This window comes from Microtus pennsylvanicus, chromosome 19 (genome assembly GCF_037038515.1).
Source record: "Microtus pennsylvanicus isolate mMicPen1 chromosome 19, mMicPen1.hap1, whole genome shotgun sequence".
Classification (NCBI taxonomy): Eukaryota; Metazoa; Chordata; class Mammalia; order Rodentia; family Cricetidae; genus Microtus; species Microtus pennsylvanicus.
In genome coordinates this window covers 13,335,928-13,354,952 of record NC_134597.1, presented here as the reverse complement: position 1 = coordinate 13,354,952, position 19,025 = coordinate 13,335,928, and the positions used below count along the sequence as shown (strand labels likewise).

Below are 19,025 nucleotides of genomic sequence, written 5' to 3'. Positions count from 1 at the left end.
TTCTTGATGTGTATCAGCTATACAAATGGGCACAAGCTAAAGTCATGGGCCTACAGCTTGATGGATTGTTGGACATGACCCCAAATACGCCTAACATTTAGTTATTGCCCCTAGACTCCTCATTAGTGGAGCCACACTTGTCTAGCATGTATAAGGGCCCTGGGCTTGGGATCAAGCATTGAGAAGGTGAAGAAAGATTCAGACCCTAAGAAATTAACAACGTCAAGTTCAGGCCTGATGATAAAATAAGAATATTACCAGGAGTCTACTGAAAAATGGCCCAGGCTCTTTGAGGACTATGGGGAGGGAAACAATCTCCAGCACCCTCCAGTGACCTCTCTGGAAGACTAGAGGAAGTTCCCTTAGGTTTTAAGCAACCACAGGAGAGAGTGACCATTCTGAGACAGGTCAGAACACTGTCTCCCACCTCAAACCTGCTCTTGAGTGACACTTATTTTATCATGTCTACTTACTGGAAACTCCCCAGAACCCAGCCTGCCTTTAGGAAATAGAAATATTTAGTGCCGCTCTAACAAATCTGTACTGTCTAAAGGGGTGAACAAGTTGGTGGCACTTAGGAATTTACAGCTGAAGGCATAACTTCTCTAACTTACTAAGACTTAATCACAGGGCTACCGAACTCTACACCCAGTCTCAGACTGCCTATTATTACAGTCCCTTTTCCCAAGCACATCATATATGTTAGCTTGCAAGAAAACAATTACTAAACAAGCTAAAAAGGAAACAAAGTAAATAATAAGCAATATTAGGATAGAAGAAAGTCAGATGTGACAAAGACTGTAAGTAATAGACTGGGAATGAAAACCAACAATAATTAATGTGACAAGGATTTAATAATGGGGTGTTTGCATATAGAAACAGATCATTGGTAAGCACAAAGGGGTCAATCTAAGACAGGATCAAAAGAATCCTAAAACTACAGCAAAATAATTTACCCCATCATTGAGAAGAATGCCTTGAAAAGCTCATCAGTAGTTTAGACATGTCTGAGGAAGAACCCCTGAGCTTGAGGATATGTCAACATCAAAAATGCCTCAGGAAAAAAATAACAAGGTAGCCAAGAAACAAGATACAGCTAGAAAAAAAATGTAACATGTATACAATGTAAATACAAAACCAAAGGCAAAAAAGAAGGAGAAAAGGAGGCTAGAAATAAAGGGTTGAGGGGAATACTTCAAACAATAGCTACCAAGATTTACCCCCTCAAAATTAGTGTCATTCACTCAACACACATACAGAGGAAACATGCAGAATGTTGCTTAAAGTAAAAGAACCATACCATAGCAATCATCTTGAAACAAAAATGATGAAAGAAAACATCTTGAATAAAGCCCAAAGGAAAAAAATCATTACTTATAAAAAATTAGGTAAGAATTAGTTAGAACTTTGTGGACAACATAAAATCAGGAAAAGAATCAGGAAATAGAAGCAAAACAAAACCCACCAAAGTAGGATTGTGTAGTTTATGAAGGTATCTTTCAAAAGTAAAGGCGAGGTAAGAAGCTACAGACTGTGTGCCTCAACAGACTTATCTTGAAAGATATGCTAAGAGAAGTTCTTCAGAGAAAAGAAAGATGTAGCTCAGAGATACAAAAAATTGAAAACTTGGACCCAAATGAATAAAGCAAGCACTTTAGAAATTAAATGAGGCAGCATCAAAATGAGAACTCTCACTTTTCTTATTCTTAAGGGATCTAAAAGAAAAGGTCATTTAAAAAATTTAACATGTATTTGCTCACTTACAATATGTAAATAATAAAATGAAGCATAGAGAGAATGTAAAACAAAGGAGGGAGAAATCGGGATAAAAAGGTACTGATGCTACTTATTCTATAATGCTTTTATTTATTTATTTATTTAGGTTTTTTTGAGACAGGGTTTCTCTGTGGTTTTGGAGCCTGTCCTGGAACTAGCTCTTGTAGACCAGGCCGGTCTCGAACTCACAGAGATCCACCTGCCTCTGCCTCTCAAGTGCTGGGATTAAAGGCGTGCGCCACCACCACCCGGCCTCTTTTTTTTTTTTTTTTGGAATTTTTAAATGTACCCGGATTCATTGTAAACTGTCAACTCTAGAGAAAACTGAAAATTCACAATTACCATGGTAAGAAAAGAGAAAGACTTGGAATCATAAAATACTCAGAACCAAAAAAAAGGAAAGGACTGATACTAAAAAATAGGGCCGAAGAGCAAGAGTAGGGAATGAAAGCAGGAAGGAGCTATAAGTACAACTGCGCACCTGCCAGCCACCCTAGCTGTGCAGGTTCTAAATGAATCACTTGAAAATCAGAGGCTAACAGGCTGGCCCAAAGAACTAGGGCACACCTACACACTGTCCACAAGCAAGTCGTTTAAAGTTTCATCTAAGTTAATGAAGGCATGAGTAAAGTCACACTGTGCTGGTTAATCTATTTGTTGCTACTACTTATAGTGATGCTTGTATTTCCAGCACACGCTGTATTTAATGGCGTCGACAGAAGGAAAAATCTGAATAATTACGTATCTTGCAAGAACAGTCATATGCAAGCATAGTCACATTTATAATAAACCCATTGCATAGATCCAGGACTCTGCAATTTAAATTTCATGTGAAACATAATAAAGTCCCACAGTAACACCTTCAACTATGTATATAGAAGACTGACTCTATAGTTACATTAGTAATGGGTTTTACTAACATTGCAGTGGCTGCTGGGACTTACTGAACATATGGAAACTCACTAAAAAAGCAAGTAATGTTGAAATCTCACCCTCAGGCCAGGGCTTATTGAAAAGGAAACGTTCTCTAATATGGGATTCCCATCATCCCGATATTTCACAGCGAGGTCTTTGACAATCATTTCGCCCCTGGAGGGCCAGATATCAGTTTTCTTCACATGTTCATTCTCAATAACTAAAACCTTAGAGGAGTCTTCATGAGGTAGTCCTTTCATTATCTTGGTACACCCACTTTCTTCTTTTGGTATATCAATAAACTTAAAGACTCTGCTCACAGATCGCATCTGAAATGAAAATAACAATATTTTTGTTTGCTTGAGAACTGTAGACAGTGCCATAATTAGTTTGATGTGGCCTAAAAAAATAACTTGTAGATTATGATGGTAGCTACCAGTCACTTGATTATTTGTCAGGGTTTTCAGTGAAGTAACAGGAAATAATTAGATATAATTAAGAGCTTAACCAGAGGATCAACTAAGACTTATATAATTGGGTTCTGTAGAGACCTGTTTATTTTTGTGATTGCTTAAATCTCAGTTATACAGTTCACACACAAATAACCAAAATATTCTCAAGGTCATAGATGATGTTAAAGAGACGTATTCCCCATTAGGACAGTACTGTTCAACACTGTACACTCAGTATGTTGTAATAAGATGTAGAATACTTCTCAACCACTGCAGAGAGTTCTCTTACTCTACCTAAACTCTATATGTCAACTCAGTTCTGAGGGAGCTCCTGATGCTTAGTCAACTTTTAATGAGTTCACAATGCTCACATATGTCATTACAGAGATAAGAAGTTAAAAATTTATACCGTTAATAAGTTACCTAAAAATAAATTTCCATCATTAGCAAAATGTGGCTATATATAAAGGTTATATTTTCAAGTAAATATGCACCTATGTTTATAGTGTGGCTTCTTCTTCCTGCTATACATGATTATTCCATCCCCCTTAGAGTAGAGATATCCTTATGTCTGGTGTCCATGTGATAAAATAAGCAGAATAATATATACTAATAGCTAGGTCTATGGTAATAGTGATAGAGCTTTTGATACCTTCTAGAAGGAAGGAGAGGAGAGTCGCAGACCCTCTCCTTAGATCCTAACCATCAATTCCTCTTGTTTTGTCTCCAAGGCAGTTTGAATGTAACTGGTCCCCAGAAGCTCATAGGGAGTGGCACTACTGAGAGGTGTGGCCTTGTTAAAGTTGGTGTGGCTTTGTTGGAGGAAGTGTGTCACCATGGGGGCAGGCTTTGAAGTCTCATATGCTCAAGCTATGCCTAGTTCAGTCCACTTCCTATTACATGCGGATCAAGATGTAGACCTCTCAGCTCCTTCTCCAGCACCATGTATGCCTGCACAGTACCATGTCCTGGCATGATTACAATGGAGTAAACCTCTGGAACTATAAGCCACCCCAATTAAATGTTTTCGTTTATAAGAGTTGCTGTGGTCATGGTGTCTCTTCATACCATATAAACCCTAATCAAAACACCTTCCCTTTTCAGCTGCAAGTGATCTTTGGAGACCCTGGAGTGTATAGGAAGGAAGGAAATGGGATGTTAAGAGGAGAATTTGTTAGGGCAGCTTCCATGAGGTCATAAACCATGATGGATTTGAAATTTGTGGTATTGAAAATGTTTTACATTCACCAATGGTTAAGTAACCTGTCATCCATGCTTACTATAAACTCATGGTTCACTTTTTTGATGAAATTCCTAGTTTTATCTGTCTTCAGTATCTGGTTGGGGGTGAAAAGATGATTGTTCACATTTCCTCAAGAAAAGTTAATATAACAATATGACTTATAAATCCTTCCCTACAATATCAGATAAAGTGTATATTTAATGCACACAGAAATGAATTTGGATACATTTAAGGGTAGTCATTTTTAAACAAAAAGTCTGCTCTAAATAATTATAATTACATTTTACTCCATACTTTCGAAACACACTGACATGCATTAGATACTAGCTATTTGAATGACGGTATTTGGTACGATTTGAATGAAGACATGAATGAGAAAATACATACAAATAAATAAACACCTAAATATTGGTAGTTTTGAAAGGTAATATACATTTCTTTGGTGAAAGTACTGTAACTTACATTCCCCATCAGTGACATGTACTATGAAGGACAAATCTAGAGCATCAAACATTAAATATTAAATGGGACATATTTATCACGTGTTAAAAGTGAAAGCGTGAAGCTTATTTCTGAATTTAGATACTTAAAATTAGCCCCAAGTCTGACTATTCTCTAACCAAAAACATTTTATTTCTTAACAGTGGGAGGTCTCCATAGTGTATCTGAGAAGATTTCTCAAAGTCAAACAGTGGCAAGTGTAGGCCCTTTCAGCACTGTCTATTTTATAACTACTGGAAAGCTGTCGTGGAACAGGTTAGTCACTAACCAGTTCCTTGAACCACTGGATTGTCAGCATGTGGACTGCCTCTAAAAGGAGAAGTCACATCAGAACCAAAGGAGAGAATTCAATGACAGTCTTTCAAGTTGCAAAAACTGGCTTTTCAAAGTCAAGACATAGTGAGAGTTTGACATTTTCAGTCATATGAACACTGGCTTTGAAGATTTCAAAGGCCAAGGCCCAAGTAAGACATAATACTGTAGGCATTCATGGCTTTCAAGAAACTGATCGTTTGAGTTAGGCTCTGGTGTCAGTCTAGGCAAGAAAGCATGACTTCAAATCTTATAAAATGAAAATAGTTAGCCTTAAACACTGAAGACATGGTGTTTTTACAAAGGTGTGGCCAAAGATGAACTTAGGATGGCTGGGAAACAGCCTTCTCACCCCATAATATGAAACAAAAAGAGGTTGCCCACAATAAGGACAACTTGAAAGCCTGAAACACTATGACATTACCCTAAACAGGTGTCCTGTCTTGTAACCAAACCAGTATCCTAAGAGGCCTGGAAGAAATCAAAAATAGTTCATCATAGGAGAGATGACAGAACAACAGGACAGAGTCTCCGAGACAATTCTTCTAGACAAGATAGGAACATTAGTGAATCAGAGACAGAAAGTCCAAAAGGAGCTGAACTCTAGTTGGAACCTGGCTAGATTTCTTTCCTTCACTTAGCAATAGAGCAAAGAACTTTATCTATAGCAAAGCTGAAGCCATATTTATTGTACACTTGCTTTCATTGTCAAACATTCATATCCTCTATAAAAATGGATCTCAGGTTTGTGGAAAGCATGAGCAATTTTTTACATCTTTCTTAAGAAAAAGAATTCAAATTATGCACATCAAATTAAATATATAGCTGTTAATGTTAAGCTGAAAAGTGAGGGAGCCCATCCTTTCTGGAAACAGGACTTCTAGGTAGCAGTGTCCTAAACTGAGAAGACTAGAGGTAGCCCTGCCATGCCAGTCATGCTAATGACCCTCTCACTATCTGAAAAATGATCCAACTTATGCCTCTCTTGAACCCACTTGGTAGTTATGAATTGGATTGTAAATGTCCCTCAAAGTTAGTCTTGGTCCCAAGATGATGGAGTTTGGGGGACACGGTGGACATACTGAGAGGTAAAGCATAATCGGGAGAAGTAGGGCCCTATGGGTTTGTCATTGAGGGTATATCTCCCATCCTAATTCTCTACCCCAACCCACAACTTCCTGGCTTCCATGAGGTAAGCAGTCTTCTCTTCCATATATTCCTCTTGCCAGGATCCTATGCCTCACCAAAGGCCTAAAGAAGCAGCAAATAAAAACTGTACCGAAATCTTCATCTTTCTGTGCTGTTTGTATAAGGGATTGGGCATAGTGACAGAAACAAGACTAACTCCAGGGCCTATGAAAAGGTTTACGCAAGTGAGAAGACCTGAAGCTCCTGGTCTGGTGATTAACACATTCTATCTGTTTTAGTAACTGTTCACAGTGTTTCTTGTTGTACTCAAAGGAATATTCAGATCACCTCATGTTTAACAACATGAAGTCATGAAATCTCTGTTCCTAATGAATGAAGCCACTGTTTTCTCTCCTCTTCAGTGATAACGGTGGTGCTGTGAGGATGTCGGGGTATATCTTGAAGCCTGGGGATTTATAGCTCACCCTCTCAGTTTGAGGATGAACATTGCTGATTGGATTACACAGAAGTTACAGCATACCAGACTAGTCCTAATCTCACCTTTTTGCTTTCATGGAACTTTGAAAACTCATGTCATCCTTTTGAAAAGAATGTTCATGTGCTACATAAGAACCATGGCATCACAGTGCGGGAAGGAACTCAGAGTTGGCACTTATCATAACAGCTGTACTCTGGCATACTCCCCAGTCTAAGCTGCTGTTTCCTATACAGAGAAGGGTTAGGAGGGAAGTAGTATGAGCAGCCCTGCCCAGGAAGGGAAAGTTAAATAACAATGAAGTTAGACAAGGTAAAAGTCATCATGAGAGCCAGGTGCTAAAACACAGAATCTATTATTTATTTATGGAGAGAAAAACTTATATAACATAAATTCTATATGATTCTATAAAATTGGAATGTAGCCAAGATGAAGTGAGAATTTTGCTTGAACGTTGTGTGCTTCTAACTGTTGATACATTACTTAACTTCATTAGGAGCCAAAACTTTTTACTGAGTATCTTGAGGAGAAGTTGATTCATAAAACTGAATGTCATTATCTTTATAATAATGTCTAAAGGTCCTAATCTAAGCATCAGGAAATAATGATAAAGGCAATAACAAAAAGTAATTCAATAGCTTCCTCTCAGTATTACTTTAAAAGGGAAGCATTTGGGTCAACATGATAATAACTCTAGATTTTCCTGTTCATCTTTGTTGCTAATTATAGAGGTCATCATAGTCTTTTTAGGAATCCAGAAATACATGATATAAATATTTGCTCTATTTACTTTAGCTGTGTAGAAGCCAGGACAACAAAATTATGTTTCAATGACCAAACACTCCAAAGCCATAGCAACAAGAATATTACTTTTCATTCTTGAAGTGTTTGCCAATACTAAATAAAAATGCCATAATTGAATTTAGAAAAATTTTGAGGAGAATGGAGTTATGTCTGAGTGGTAAAGAGCACTGGCTGCCCCTCCGGAGCACCTTCCTTGATTTTGATTCCCAGCATCCACAAAGTAGCTAACAACTGTCTGTAACCCGATCCCAGGAAATCTAACACCAACCCTCTACTGGCCTCCATAACACCCATGTTTATGTATGTGGTGAACAGATGCAGGGAAAACACCCATACACACAAAAACAAAATCATCAATATCATCTAGCTCAAAATACTGCAACCACAACCGTGACGTGCCTGCCAGATATACTGGTGCACAGTGGCAGAGGTGGCAGGGACTAACTAAGCATACTTTGACTGGAGTTAAATAAAGTCCAGTCCACGAGATAGAACCCATACCTGACACCTGAGACTAGAAAGGCCATGCACAAGAGGAAAGTCTACTGCTATTATTTATCTACGAGAATACAGCAATAAAATAGCTCTCAGTAACTTATTGCTGTACCCGCAGACTAGTGCCTCACTCAGCCCTCATCAGAGAAACCTTTTCTGGCAGTAGATATTAAACTGACTAAAAGATCCACAACTGATCAATGTGCAGAGAAGGAGAGATCCTCTCCCTTTAAAGCGGAGGGATGCATAAGAACAGGAGTTAGCAAGACAGAAGAGCCAGAGGTGGTGGACGACTCCAAAGAAGCAGTGTCATCCAAATACAGTCCAGCTGACATACATATAAACTCAGACACTGTGGCAGCACACACAAGACCTGCACACGTTCAAACCAGACAAAAATCCCGGCACTGAGAAGAAATGAACACAAATGCCTCACTTCTAACCAAGAAACTATTTGCAACTGACACCCATTGGAAGGAGAAAAAACAGTTTCTTAAAATCTACCACACTCCAAAGCAGGCCTCATGCACAGGAGCAGCTGGCTAAAACAATATATAAGCATATGGAGTAGGATATGGCATACTGGCCATATTTCTGCTGATCCTTGGTCTAAGGATATAATTACTAGTAAACGGAAGAACCATTAGTAAATCATTTTTGTCCTGTGTCAATGATGTTTACATAAATACCTCTACTATATACAAAGGAGAATTCTGACTGACAAACTTTGGAGAAGTTATAGTATTTAAAAATCTAGATGCTTACGAAAAATACTGTAATTTTGATAAGATATTTTGATTTGCTTTTATGAAAAAAAAACATATTTTCATACAATACATTTTGACCATATTTTCCCTGTAATTCCTTCCAGATCCTCCTCCCCACCTCCCTATCCACACAACTTCATATTTTCTCTCCTTTCTCTCTTTTTCAAACCAAACACCCTCAAAAATCAAAGTAAAATAAAAATAGACAAAAATTATCAAAGAGAAATGAAACAAAACATACACACACACACACACACACACACATACACACACACATGTCTATAGCTGCTTTATCCTATAAAGGTTAGGTGAGTTGCTGTCACAATCCCATAAGTTCACAAGGCAAACTATTTCCTATTTCACTCCTAACAGATAATGTTTGCTGATCCTTGTGACATGACTCAGAAAATCAAAGCAAAAATGAATCCTCAAAATCACTTAATCCAGTGATTCAAATGCCTAAACACACATTAGAATCACCTGGGCACATTTCAAAACACAGACTACAGGTCCTGTCACCTTGACCCCAGCAGAAGAACTAAGTTCATGGGTCTTTGTGAACCTCAAGAAGCTTTATTCTAGAGGTTTTTCATGTTCAGCCAGGCTGAGAGCCCAGGATCTAATCCATTCTTTCGTTGTACAGATGAGAAAATTTAAACCAGGAAGTTAAAGTGGCAGGTACAAAGCCCTAACCATTTTCCAAGCTTATCACACATTTTTGCACAGTCCAGCAATTCCTGAGGGAGCTCATAAGATTCTTATACTAATTCAAGGCTTGAGAATATCATAATATTGCTCACTTTGTCTTTGTTGGCTGCAGTAACACATTAAGTGAAACGTTTTAGACCAACTGCAATAACTGCAGAGTAACAGTTAATGGATTTCAGCATTTAGGATGGGGTTGGCGTGTGGTTTTTGTAAGATCTAGAAAAATGCCTACATATACCTAAGAGTTGACATTTTTATGTGAATAGGTTAAGAAGAGAGAGCACGTCAGAGCTGCCAGAAACCTGAAAAAATTCCTAACCAAACCATTTCACTTCACAGAAGAAGAAAATAAGGCTATGGAAATGGAGAACAATGACTTGCCTAAAGGCACTCAACTTTTAAGTGTCTGGGCCAGAATGAAATACTAGGCTCTCTGTGGGTGGACGGGTATATGCCTTGAAAGATACACCACAAAGACTTTTAAGAACAACAACAAACCACAATCAGGCTACCATTAAAAGGAGGCAAAAGACAAAGGATAAATTAATTCCCCTGTCAGATCCTTCTAACAGAAACTGTTTTCAATACAAGAGCATTCTGTAACAGCACCATGAAGAAGAGAAAAATTTCCTTTTTCTCCTCCCACCACATTTCACGTTGCTCGTTCTCCATGAGTCACCTGATCTCCAGTGGAACCCAAAATAAACACAGGTGATGAAAGGACAAAGGAGAAACAGAGGGAGTTTGTATTGACAGAAAACTCTTCTCAGATTGCACCAACAATGCAAGAACTTTCTGGAACTTCATTAACGGGGACCTAAATGGAAGCCTTTTAAATTCATTGTCCTTATCCTGGTGGCGTCTTTCCTTATACGAGGCACATACAGTTCAGTTCAACAGGATAATCACTTAGTGGAAACAGGAGGCTTATCTGCTGGTCTTCTTAGAAAACTAAGGCAGTCACATTCACATATTAAGTTTGTCCACTTTTTGTTCCCTCTGTGGTAGACAGTTCTGGAAGGATATGAGTTATCAAATGAAGAAATTATGTGTGAGCAACCCCTTAGTCACCAGATGGTGTAATAATGCTGAGTTTAAAGCATTACCTTTTACACCCTTGCCAGCTCTTATTTATTTAGCTTCCAGACAAAGGGAGTAGAACTTTTCTTTCATTTTAGTGATCCCTTAAGATCCTGATTGTATTTGGGGGAGATGTACAGGATCTCATATCCTAGCATGTCAAATCTACTAGAAAATAATCTAGCCATGTGTTTTATGGATGCACGAAGATGTCAAGATGGTCGGAAATGTTTAGAGGGCAAGAGAGAGCTGTGCACTAAACATATGAATCTATGATTCATCAAGAGACAGCTTTTGAAGCATGGGGTTAGATAACAATAGCTAGAGAGAATGCAGATAGAAGACAGCTATAATACAGGTGATGTTTAAAAATATACAGGAGATGACGGTACAGGAGATGATAGGAAGATGAAGGAGTATAAGTCCTCATCCACGGAAAACACCGCTCAACAACTGCAAGTGACAAATAAGTGGTTTTGTGCATGATATGGTGTTTATTGTTACTCTAGTAGGTGAGAGAAACGAAATAAACCGTGGAAAGAATAAAGATATAACAGAGAAAACAAAACATCTTTTGAGATGTTTTGTTGTTAACAGGTCAAAGAAGCAGGGTGGGAACTGGGGAGCAAATGAGACTATCTGCTGATTAAACAAGGCTCACAAAGGGCATGGAACTATACAGTATGGGGCTGTATACAGTAGCAAGAACAGAGTGGGGGTATGTGCATACACGTAGAGGGGCGATGAGCCTGTATAAAAACTCATACCCTCATATGTTATGTCCACTGAAAGATAATCTAGCATTGGGATATCAGCATTAAGAAAGAGAAAGTAGAGAGCAGTGAGGGAATTATTTCTGGTCATTTATTTCTCTGAGATATGTAGCAAGGTCATTGGCTGAGAGTTTAAGGTATGGAATTATTAAGATGTCAAAAATGATACAGGAATAAAGGAAAGAGCTATCTTTGGGAATAAATAAGGAATTTATGACGAAAATATAATAGATGGATTGATTGATTGTTCTGGATATCAGTATTGCAGATATGCAATCATAAATGGTTTATGAAAAGTATATATATGATATATATAGATATAGATACCATATCGTAGACACAATAGGTCCTTGTAAAAGTCCTTTCATACACTATGAAAGATACAATGTCAATGAATAAGGTACAAAGTTCAACATACCCACTGGAAGTAAAATACTTTAAAGTGTCTCTAATGGAAATTAAACATGTGGGATAGAAATTTACAGAGTAAATGAAAACAGTGTGGTACTGGCATTAAAAACAGAGAAGTTGACCAATGGAATCATATAGAAGACCCGGATTTTAACCCACAAACCTATGAACACCTCATTTTCGATAAAGGAGCTAAAAGTATACAATGGAAGAAAGAAAGCATCTTCAACAAATGGTGCTGGCACAACTGGATGTCAACCTGTAGAAGAATGAAAATAGACCCATATCTATCACCATGCACAAAACTCAAGTCCAAATGGATTAAAGACCTCAATATCAGTCTGAACACACTGAACCTGATAGAAGAGAAAGTGGGAAGTACCCTACAACAAATGGGCACAGGAGATCTCTTCCTATGTATAACCCCAGCAGCACAGACATTAAGGGCAACATTGAATAAATAAAACTAAAACTGAGAACCTTCTGTAAAGCAAAGGACACCACCAACCCCGCAACAGACAAAGGTCTGATCTCCAAAATATATAAAGAACTCAAGAAACTAGACTTTAAAATGCTAATTAACCCAATTAAAAAATGGGGCACTGATCTGAACAGAAAATTCTCAACAGAAGAAGTTCAAATGGCCAAAAGACACTTAAGGTCATGCTCAACCTCCTTAGCAATCAGGGAAATGCAAATCAAAACAACTTTGAGATATCATCTTACACCTGTCAGAATGGCTAAAATCAAAAACACCAATGATAGCCTTTGCTGGAGAGGCTGTGGAGGAGGGGGTACCCTCATCCATTGCTGGTGGGAATGCAATCTTGTGCAACCACTTTGGAAATCAGTGTTTCGGTCTCTCAGGAAATTCGGGATCAACCTACCCCTGGACCCAGCAATACCACTCCTGGGAATATACCCAAGAGATGCCCTATCATATGACAAAAGCATTTGTTCAACTATGTTCATAGCAGTATTATTTGTAATAGCCAGAACCTGGAAACAACCTAGATGCCCTTCAATGGAAGAATGGATGAAGAAAGTGTGGAATATATACACACTAGAGTACTACGCTGCGGTAAAAAACAATGACTTCTCGAATTTTGCATGAAAATGGATGGAAATAGAAAACACTATCCTGAGTGAAGTAACCCAGACCCAAAAAGATGAACATGGGATGTACTCACTCATAATTGGTTTCTAACCATAAATAAGTGTCACAGAGTCTACAATTGCTGAACCTAAAGAAGCTAAATAAGAAAGTGAACCCAAGGAAAAACATATAGTTATCCTCTTAGCTATGGGAAGTAGACAAAATTGCCGGGGAGAAAACTGGGATCTTGGGGGTGGGGTGGGATGGGGGTTAGGGGAGATGGGGAGAGAAAAGTGAGAAGGGAAGGAGGGGGCGAACTTGGGGAAACAGGAGGATTGGGATAAAGGAAGGTTAGATAGGAGAGCAGGGAAGCACAATTCTTAGTTAAGGGAGCCACCTTAGGGTTGGCAAGAGACTTGAACCTAGAGTGGCTCCCAGGAGCCCAAGGCGATGTCCCCAGTTAGTTCCTTGGACAGCTGAGGATAGGGAACCTGAAATGACCCTATCCTATAGCAATACTGATGAATATCTTGCATATCACCATAGAACCTTCATCTGGTGATGGATGGAGATAGAGACAGAGACCCACACTGAAGCACTGGACTGAGCTCCCAAGGTCCCAATGAGGAGCAGAAGGAGGGAGAACATGAGCAAGGAAGTCAAGAGCACGAGGGGTGCACCCACCCACTGAGACAGTGGGGCTGATCTACTGGGAGCTCACCAAGGCCAGCTGGACTGTGACTGAAAAAGCATGGGATAAAACTGGACTCTCTGAGCATGGAGAACAATGAGGGCTGATGAGAAGTCAAGGACAATGGCACGGGGTTTTGATCCTACTACATATTCTGGCTTTGTGGGAGCCTACCCAGTTTGGATGTTCACCTTCCTAGACATGGACGGAGGGGGGAGGACCTTGGACTTTCCACAGGGCAGGGAACCCTGACTGCTCTTTGGACTGGAGAGGGAGGGGGAGAGGAGTGGGAGGAGGGGGAGAAGGGTGGGAGGAGGGGGAGGGAAATGGGAGGCTGGTGGGAGGCAGAAACTTTTTTTCTTTTTCTTTTTCCTTTTCTCAATAAAAAAAAAAGAAAGAAATTTGCTGAGTAAAGGTTTTGACACCCTATGTTGAAGCTATTCTAACAGGGGTGTCTACACTGCGGTTCACAGGTTAAATCTAGGTGCATGTGGACAACAGAGCTATAGAAGAAGCCCAACACAAAATCATAAACGTACTAAAAATCGTAAGTTGTATATCTGTGATTTGGTTTGGTAGCTCAATTGTACATATCTTGAGTGTAAACACTGTAGGTGACAACATTGCATCACAAGATCAAAAGTTTGGGTATGTCATTACTTCAAAAAATTAATGTCACAAAGAGAATTGTAAGCACATAAGGTAAAGAGATTGTTTTAAAGTAAAGAAATAGGTAATATGCACAAGGGTTTTGAATTATAAAGTCATCGTTGTAAGAAAATAAGGAAGTAAACAGAAATATATCATTTATTTAATATTTTTCAACTACTTCCAAAAGATACAGATGTCTTTATAAGAGCTCTCAAAACAAAAATACAATCAAGGACAAGTGTGGAGAAGACACGAGGAATGTGTCTAGCTTAAAAACTAAGAATACTATATTTCAAGGAATTAAGATACCTCAGCTAACTATGAATACACATGGATAAGAGAATTTAAAAGACTTTGTTTTGCTCTTGAGATATAGTTATGATTTTTGTTTTGAGAAAAATTGATTATAGAAATTTTACAGTCACATGAATGTAGCTCTGAAAACATAAGCAAAAGGAGTTATATAATGACTTTTAACTGGGAACTCTAGATCCTTCAAGCATGAAGCAGCAAATCAATGAGTGTAGTTCTAAAGCCTAAAATCCAATGAAGGGTCAGCAAACATGGCGCAGCAGGGAAAGGCACTTGCTGCTAAGCCTAATGACTTGAGTAGATCCCTAGGATGCATGGTGAAAAGAGGACCCTGTCAATTGTCCTTGATCTCCACACTCATGTGGTGGCATGGACATCCCTCACCCACATAAATAAATCTAATAAAATTTTTAAAAAGAAATTTGTGATTAAGTTCTTAGACCAACTCTAAAGTCTAACAGAAATATATTTTTTACTAAAATATAAATAGGGAAATGTGTAGCATCTTTGCATTTCTCACCCTGGGCGCTGCAGGGTTGAGTCCTTGACACCATTTTAGCACATAAATATCACTTCAGGTTCTCTATGATAGAAGGCACAATAAAGCCAGTACATGTCTTCAGACATCCAAAGAACACAAATGCAAGACAACATCAGTCAAGTGAAAAGGAGAGGAACAATGATAAACGCTTAGGAAGGAACAACAACTGAGATCAGATGTTTAAAAAATAAGAATATTACGAAAAGTGTCAAGTTGCTGAATATAAAAACCTAACATCGAGAAGAATTTCTTAAGCAAGAACCAAATGCATAAGCCATAAAGGAAAAGACTAATAAATTAATCTTTATCAAATTCAATGTTTCTTTTCTTAGAGAGATACCATGAATAAAGCCACTAGTTCATGGGACATTTTGATGTATAGAACTGACAACTGACCCAGGATTCAAAAATACCTACAGATTAACTGAGAAACACAATTTAAAAAGCAAGCTAAAAGGTAAGCAAACTTGAGCAAGCACATAACAGAAAGAAAAAACAAACAAAAAACAAATGATCAACAAGAAATAGGCATTAAGATATCTTGACATTTTAGTAGTTACTTTATACTCCTCAAACTGGCAATATTAAAAGTGTCTGAAGATGAATTCTGCTGGAAACATTCACATACTCTCTTAGATGAAGTATATACTATAGCACAACAGCCCAGAGAGTAACGTGGCATCAGCTAGTAGTGTTAGGGAAATTCCCAGCAGTTCCTTCCACGCCTAGGATTTGCTTTGGAAAGCTCCTGAGCAAGAAGAGATGTGCAACAATGTTCACAGTGACAATACATGAGGATGAAAGATAAATCAGATCACCATTTAATGCATGATACAGAATCTCTTTTAATTTACCTGGACATTTTATTTCCTAAACTTGGTAATGTGTGTGTGTGTGTGTGCGCACACACACACACATACACACACAAACAGAGAGAGAGAACCCTTAAGTTATTGCCTACTCTTTGTTTTTTCCCTTAACTTTTTAAAATAATTAAAGATAGTAACTTACCAAGCTATCCACATCAATGCTGGTGTTTACAGCCCATTGCAAAGTACTCATGATATTCATAGCTAAAGTTAGAACAATACCAGTCGATCCTTCTCCTTCACCTAGACATGGAAAGGGGGTTGAACAAGTGCATGTGATCTCTTCTGTGAATTGCTTTACTCGTATCTCTCTCATCACATGTCATTTTATTCAAATTTCAGTTTAATACTGATGCTAGTGACTCCTAGGAACATTAACGCCCTCATTGAATAAGCTTTCAACTAATTTTTAAAATCAGTAGTGACTGAGTATTCACAAATTGTTGCACTTTTAAATGCTGGTTAGCTCCTGAAGGTAATGCTGGAATTGGGTAGACAACACATTTGTTTCTTCTACTATTATTATGTATGTAACAATGAAAAAAAATACTAGATTGAACACCAGAAAAAAGGGGGGGGGGCTGGGTTCAAATGAGCTCCTCTACAAAAAGCCAAAGGAGGGATGCATACGTCTGAATAGCACAGGCAGGGGTAGACAGGCTCAGCACCTTTGCAGTGGTCTGTTTCTGCTCATCAGAGGTGCCCAGAAGAAAGCAGATTGTGTGTCACTGGGAAGTCAGAAAAATAATGCCAGCCATTCATCAAGAAAGAAGTTTGCCTATTACATTAAAAAAAGAAAAAAGACTAGCATGCTTGAAAAGGAGAGTGCTAACATATTTTAGAGTAAATTTCTTTCAGGATTAGGAATGACAACTAATTAAAATTTTGAAAAATTCAGAATTATGACCATAAAAATTTCCAAGACAGATGTTTATAAATTATTATTAATTCAGGTTATCATGTACTAATTGATAGTGCTTGAATCAACCACCAAATAACTATCACAAGGTTAAACACAGAGATGAATAAGCCATACTATTATTTCTGAAAATTTTCATGTCTATATTTTCTCCAATTTAGGTCTACCATAACTAATTTCCTTGCATCAAATAATGTATTGAAAATTGTTAAAAAGTTCACCCAGGGCCCCTATATGTTTCTTGTTTTGAAGGCTAAAAAGAAAAATAAGATAAATGATTACAAGCAATGCAATAGTTACTGGCAATTTATTACAGACAAGACTGTGTTGTTTTGCAAAAATGATCACACTTAGTACTATTAGAGAGTATTACTGTGTGTCTGTGGCACACAAGAGAATTAAAAAAGTTGATTGGTGTCTCTCAGTTAAAATAAGTTAATGTAGGTTAAAACCAAGTTCCTGGGCTGTGCTTCTCATACAAGCAGAGGTGCTGAACAAGGCTGATAGTTAAATGTTTTGATTACTGACCTTGATAAGCCAAGACTCAGTCATAATCTTACCTATTCTGAAAAGGCATGTGATATATTGGCTTGAATTAAGTGTTAAGAAGTTTGAGTTCATGTAATTTAGTCATATTTGATTCCCTTTTAATTACCTTATATAAAAATAATCAATACTCTGTCCCCCCCACCCCAAAATCATTTTAAGGTACTCTTCTGCACTGCTCAAGAGTTACAGACGTGCCTGCCCATTTCCACTCTTCTCGTAGCTTCACTGCCCAGTGAAGCATGGAGAAAGCAAGGGATGGGGAAGCTGGCCGTCCTCATAGCAGCTGTGTCTCTGCAGGGGAGCCCAAGCCAAAAGGAACTGGCTTTCTGTCTTCTTTAGGACTTTATAATTAGACAGAGGATCTCTACTGCTAATTCGGGAAGCAGAATGGAGAAGCCATCATGGGGTGTGATCCTTATAAATTAGTTGAAGACAACTAATTCTGAGGGGTTGAGGGAGGGGGAGAGAAGGACTGAGGGAGAGGGAGTTAAAGGAAGGAAGGAAGGAAGGAAGGAAGGAAGGAAGGAAGGAAGGAAGGAAGGAAGGAAGGAAGGAAGGAAGGAAGAAAGGAAGGAAGGAAGGGGAGGGGGGAGAGAGAGAAAGACAAGAAAGAACAAGTATCCACAGGAAGAAGTGAAGACAAGCCAGCATGCATTCAAAATCAGAATCATACCTATGCCTGACTCTCCAGTGCCTGTTCTTGTCCCTCCAGCTATCCAAGTGTGACACCCACACTGAAGCCACATGAGAACATGTCAAAAAGTGCTTCTTTTGGGGTTGAGTAATACTGTTCTTATAATAAAATAATGTTGTAAATCTGGCATTGGTGTGCATTCACTCTGAACTGTCATACATATAATAATATGCAATGTTTTATGCATAATAAAATGATATATATAAAACATATAGCATTTTGACTCAGAAATCCAACATCTTAAAATAGATGTACTCATTTATCTATAAAGGTTTTTGTTTCCTTAGTGCGACGTGCATTATGTCACATACTTTATATCTCTTATTGCTCGAAAATCTTAAATTTCAGAAGCTTTGTGTTTGAAAAATAATGCAGTTTTGTCTACATTATTTTACTTCTGTGGTAATTTTTATTCATTCAAAATTCCTATAAGACAAAGAATTTTACAAAAAAGTAGTTGTTAAAAGAAAAAAATTGACAGAAAGGATGAAAGGAGAAGTGTGTGTGTGTGTGTGTGTGTGCGCGCGCGCGCGCATGCGTGCGTGCGTGTGTGTGCATGGGCACACCTGGGCATTCCTCTTCCTCCATTCAGATAATTTTTTCATAAAGAAATCTATTAATTCGGAAGTCCTGCCAACATTACTATGAAAAGACTTCTCCTGTGAAAAGACTTTTCCTGTCAATCACATTTATGATATCTGAATCAGTATTTCATCATTTTTAAAACAGAGCAACTAGGGAAAATATCATATAAACATTTAAACCAAATAAATTATTTGGAAACAAAACAACAGAAATGCAAAGAAATTACTTGTGTTGGTTGATAAGCCCCACAAGTCTAT

General features: G+C 38.1%; 1 protein-coding gene across 1 annotated transcript in view; it reads right to left on the bottom strand.

The window, feature by feature from the left end:
* Cftr (CF transmembrane conductance regulator) overlaps positions 1-19,025 on the bottom strand; it is a 139,911-nt gene that overhangs the window by 17,376 nt on the left and 103,510 nt on the right. Inside the window, exons 21-22 of the mRNA XM_075953676.1 lie at positions 16,164-16,264; positions 2,769-3,020 (exon numbers count right to left, since the gene is read on the bottom strand). Of these exons, the coding sequence (XP_075809791.1) occupies positions 2,769-3,020; positions 16,164-16,264 (353 nt within the window). The remainder of the gene's footprint in view (positions 1-2,768; positions 3,021-16,163; positions 16,265-19,025) is intronic.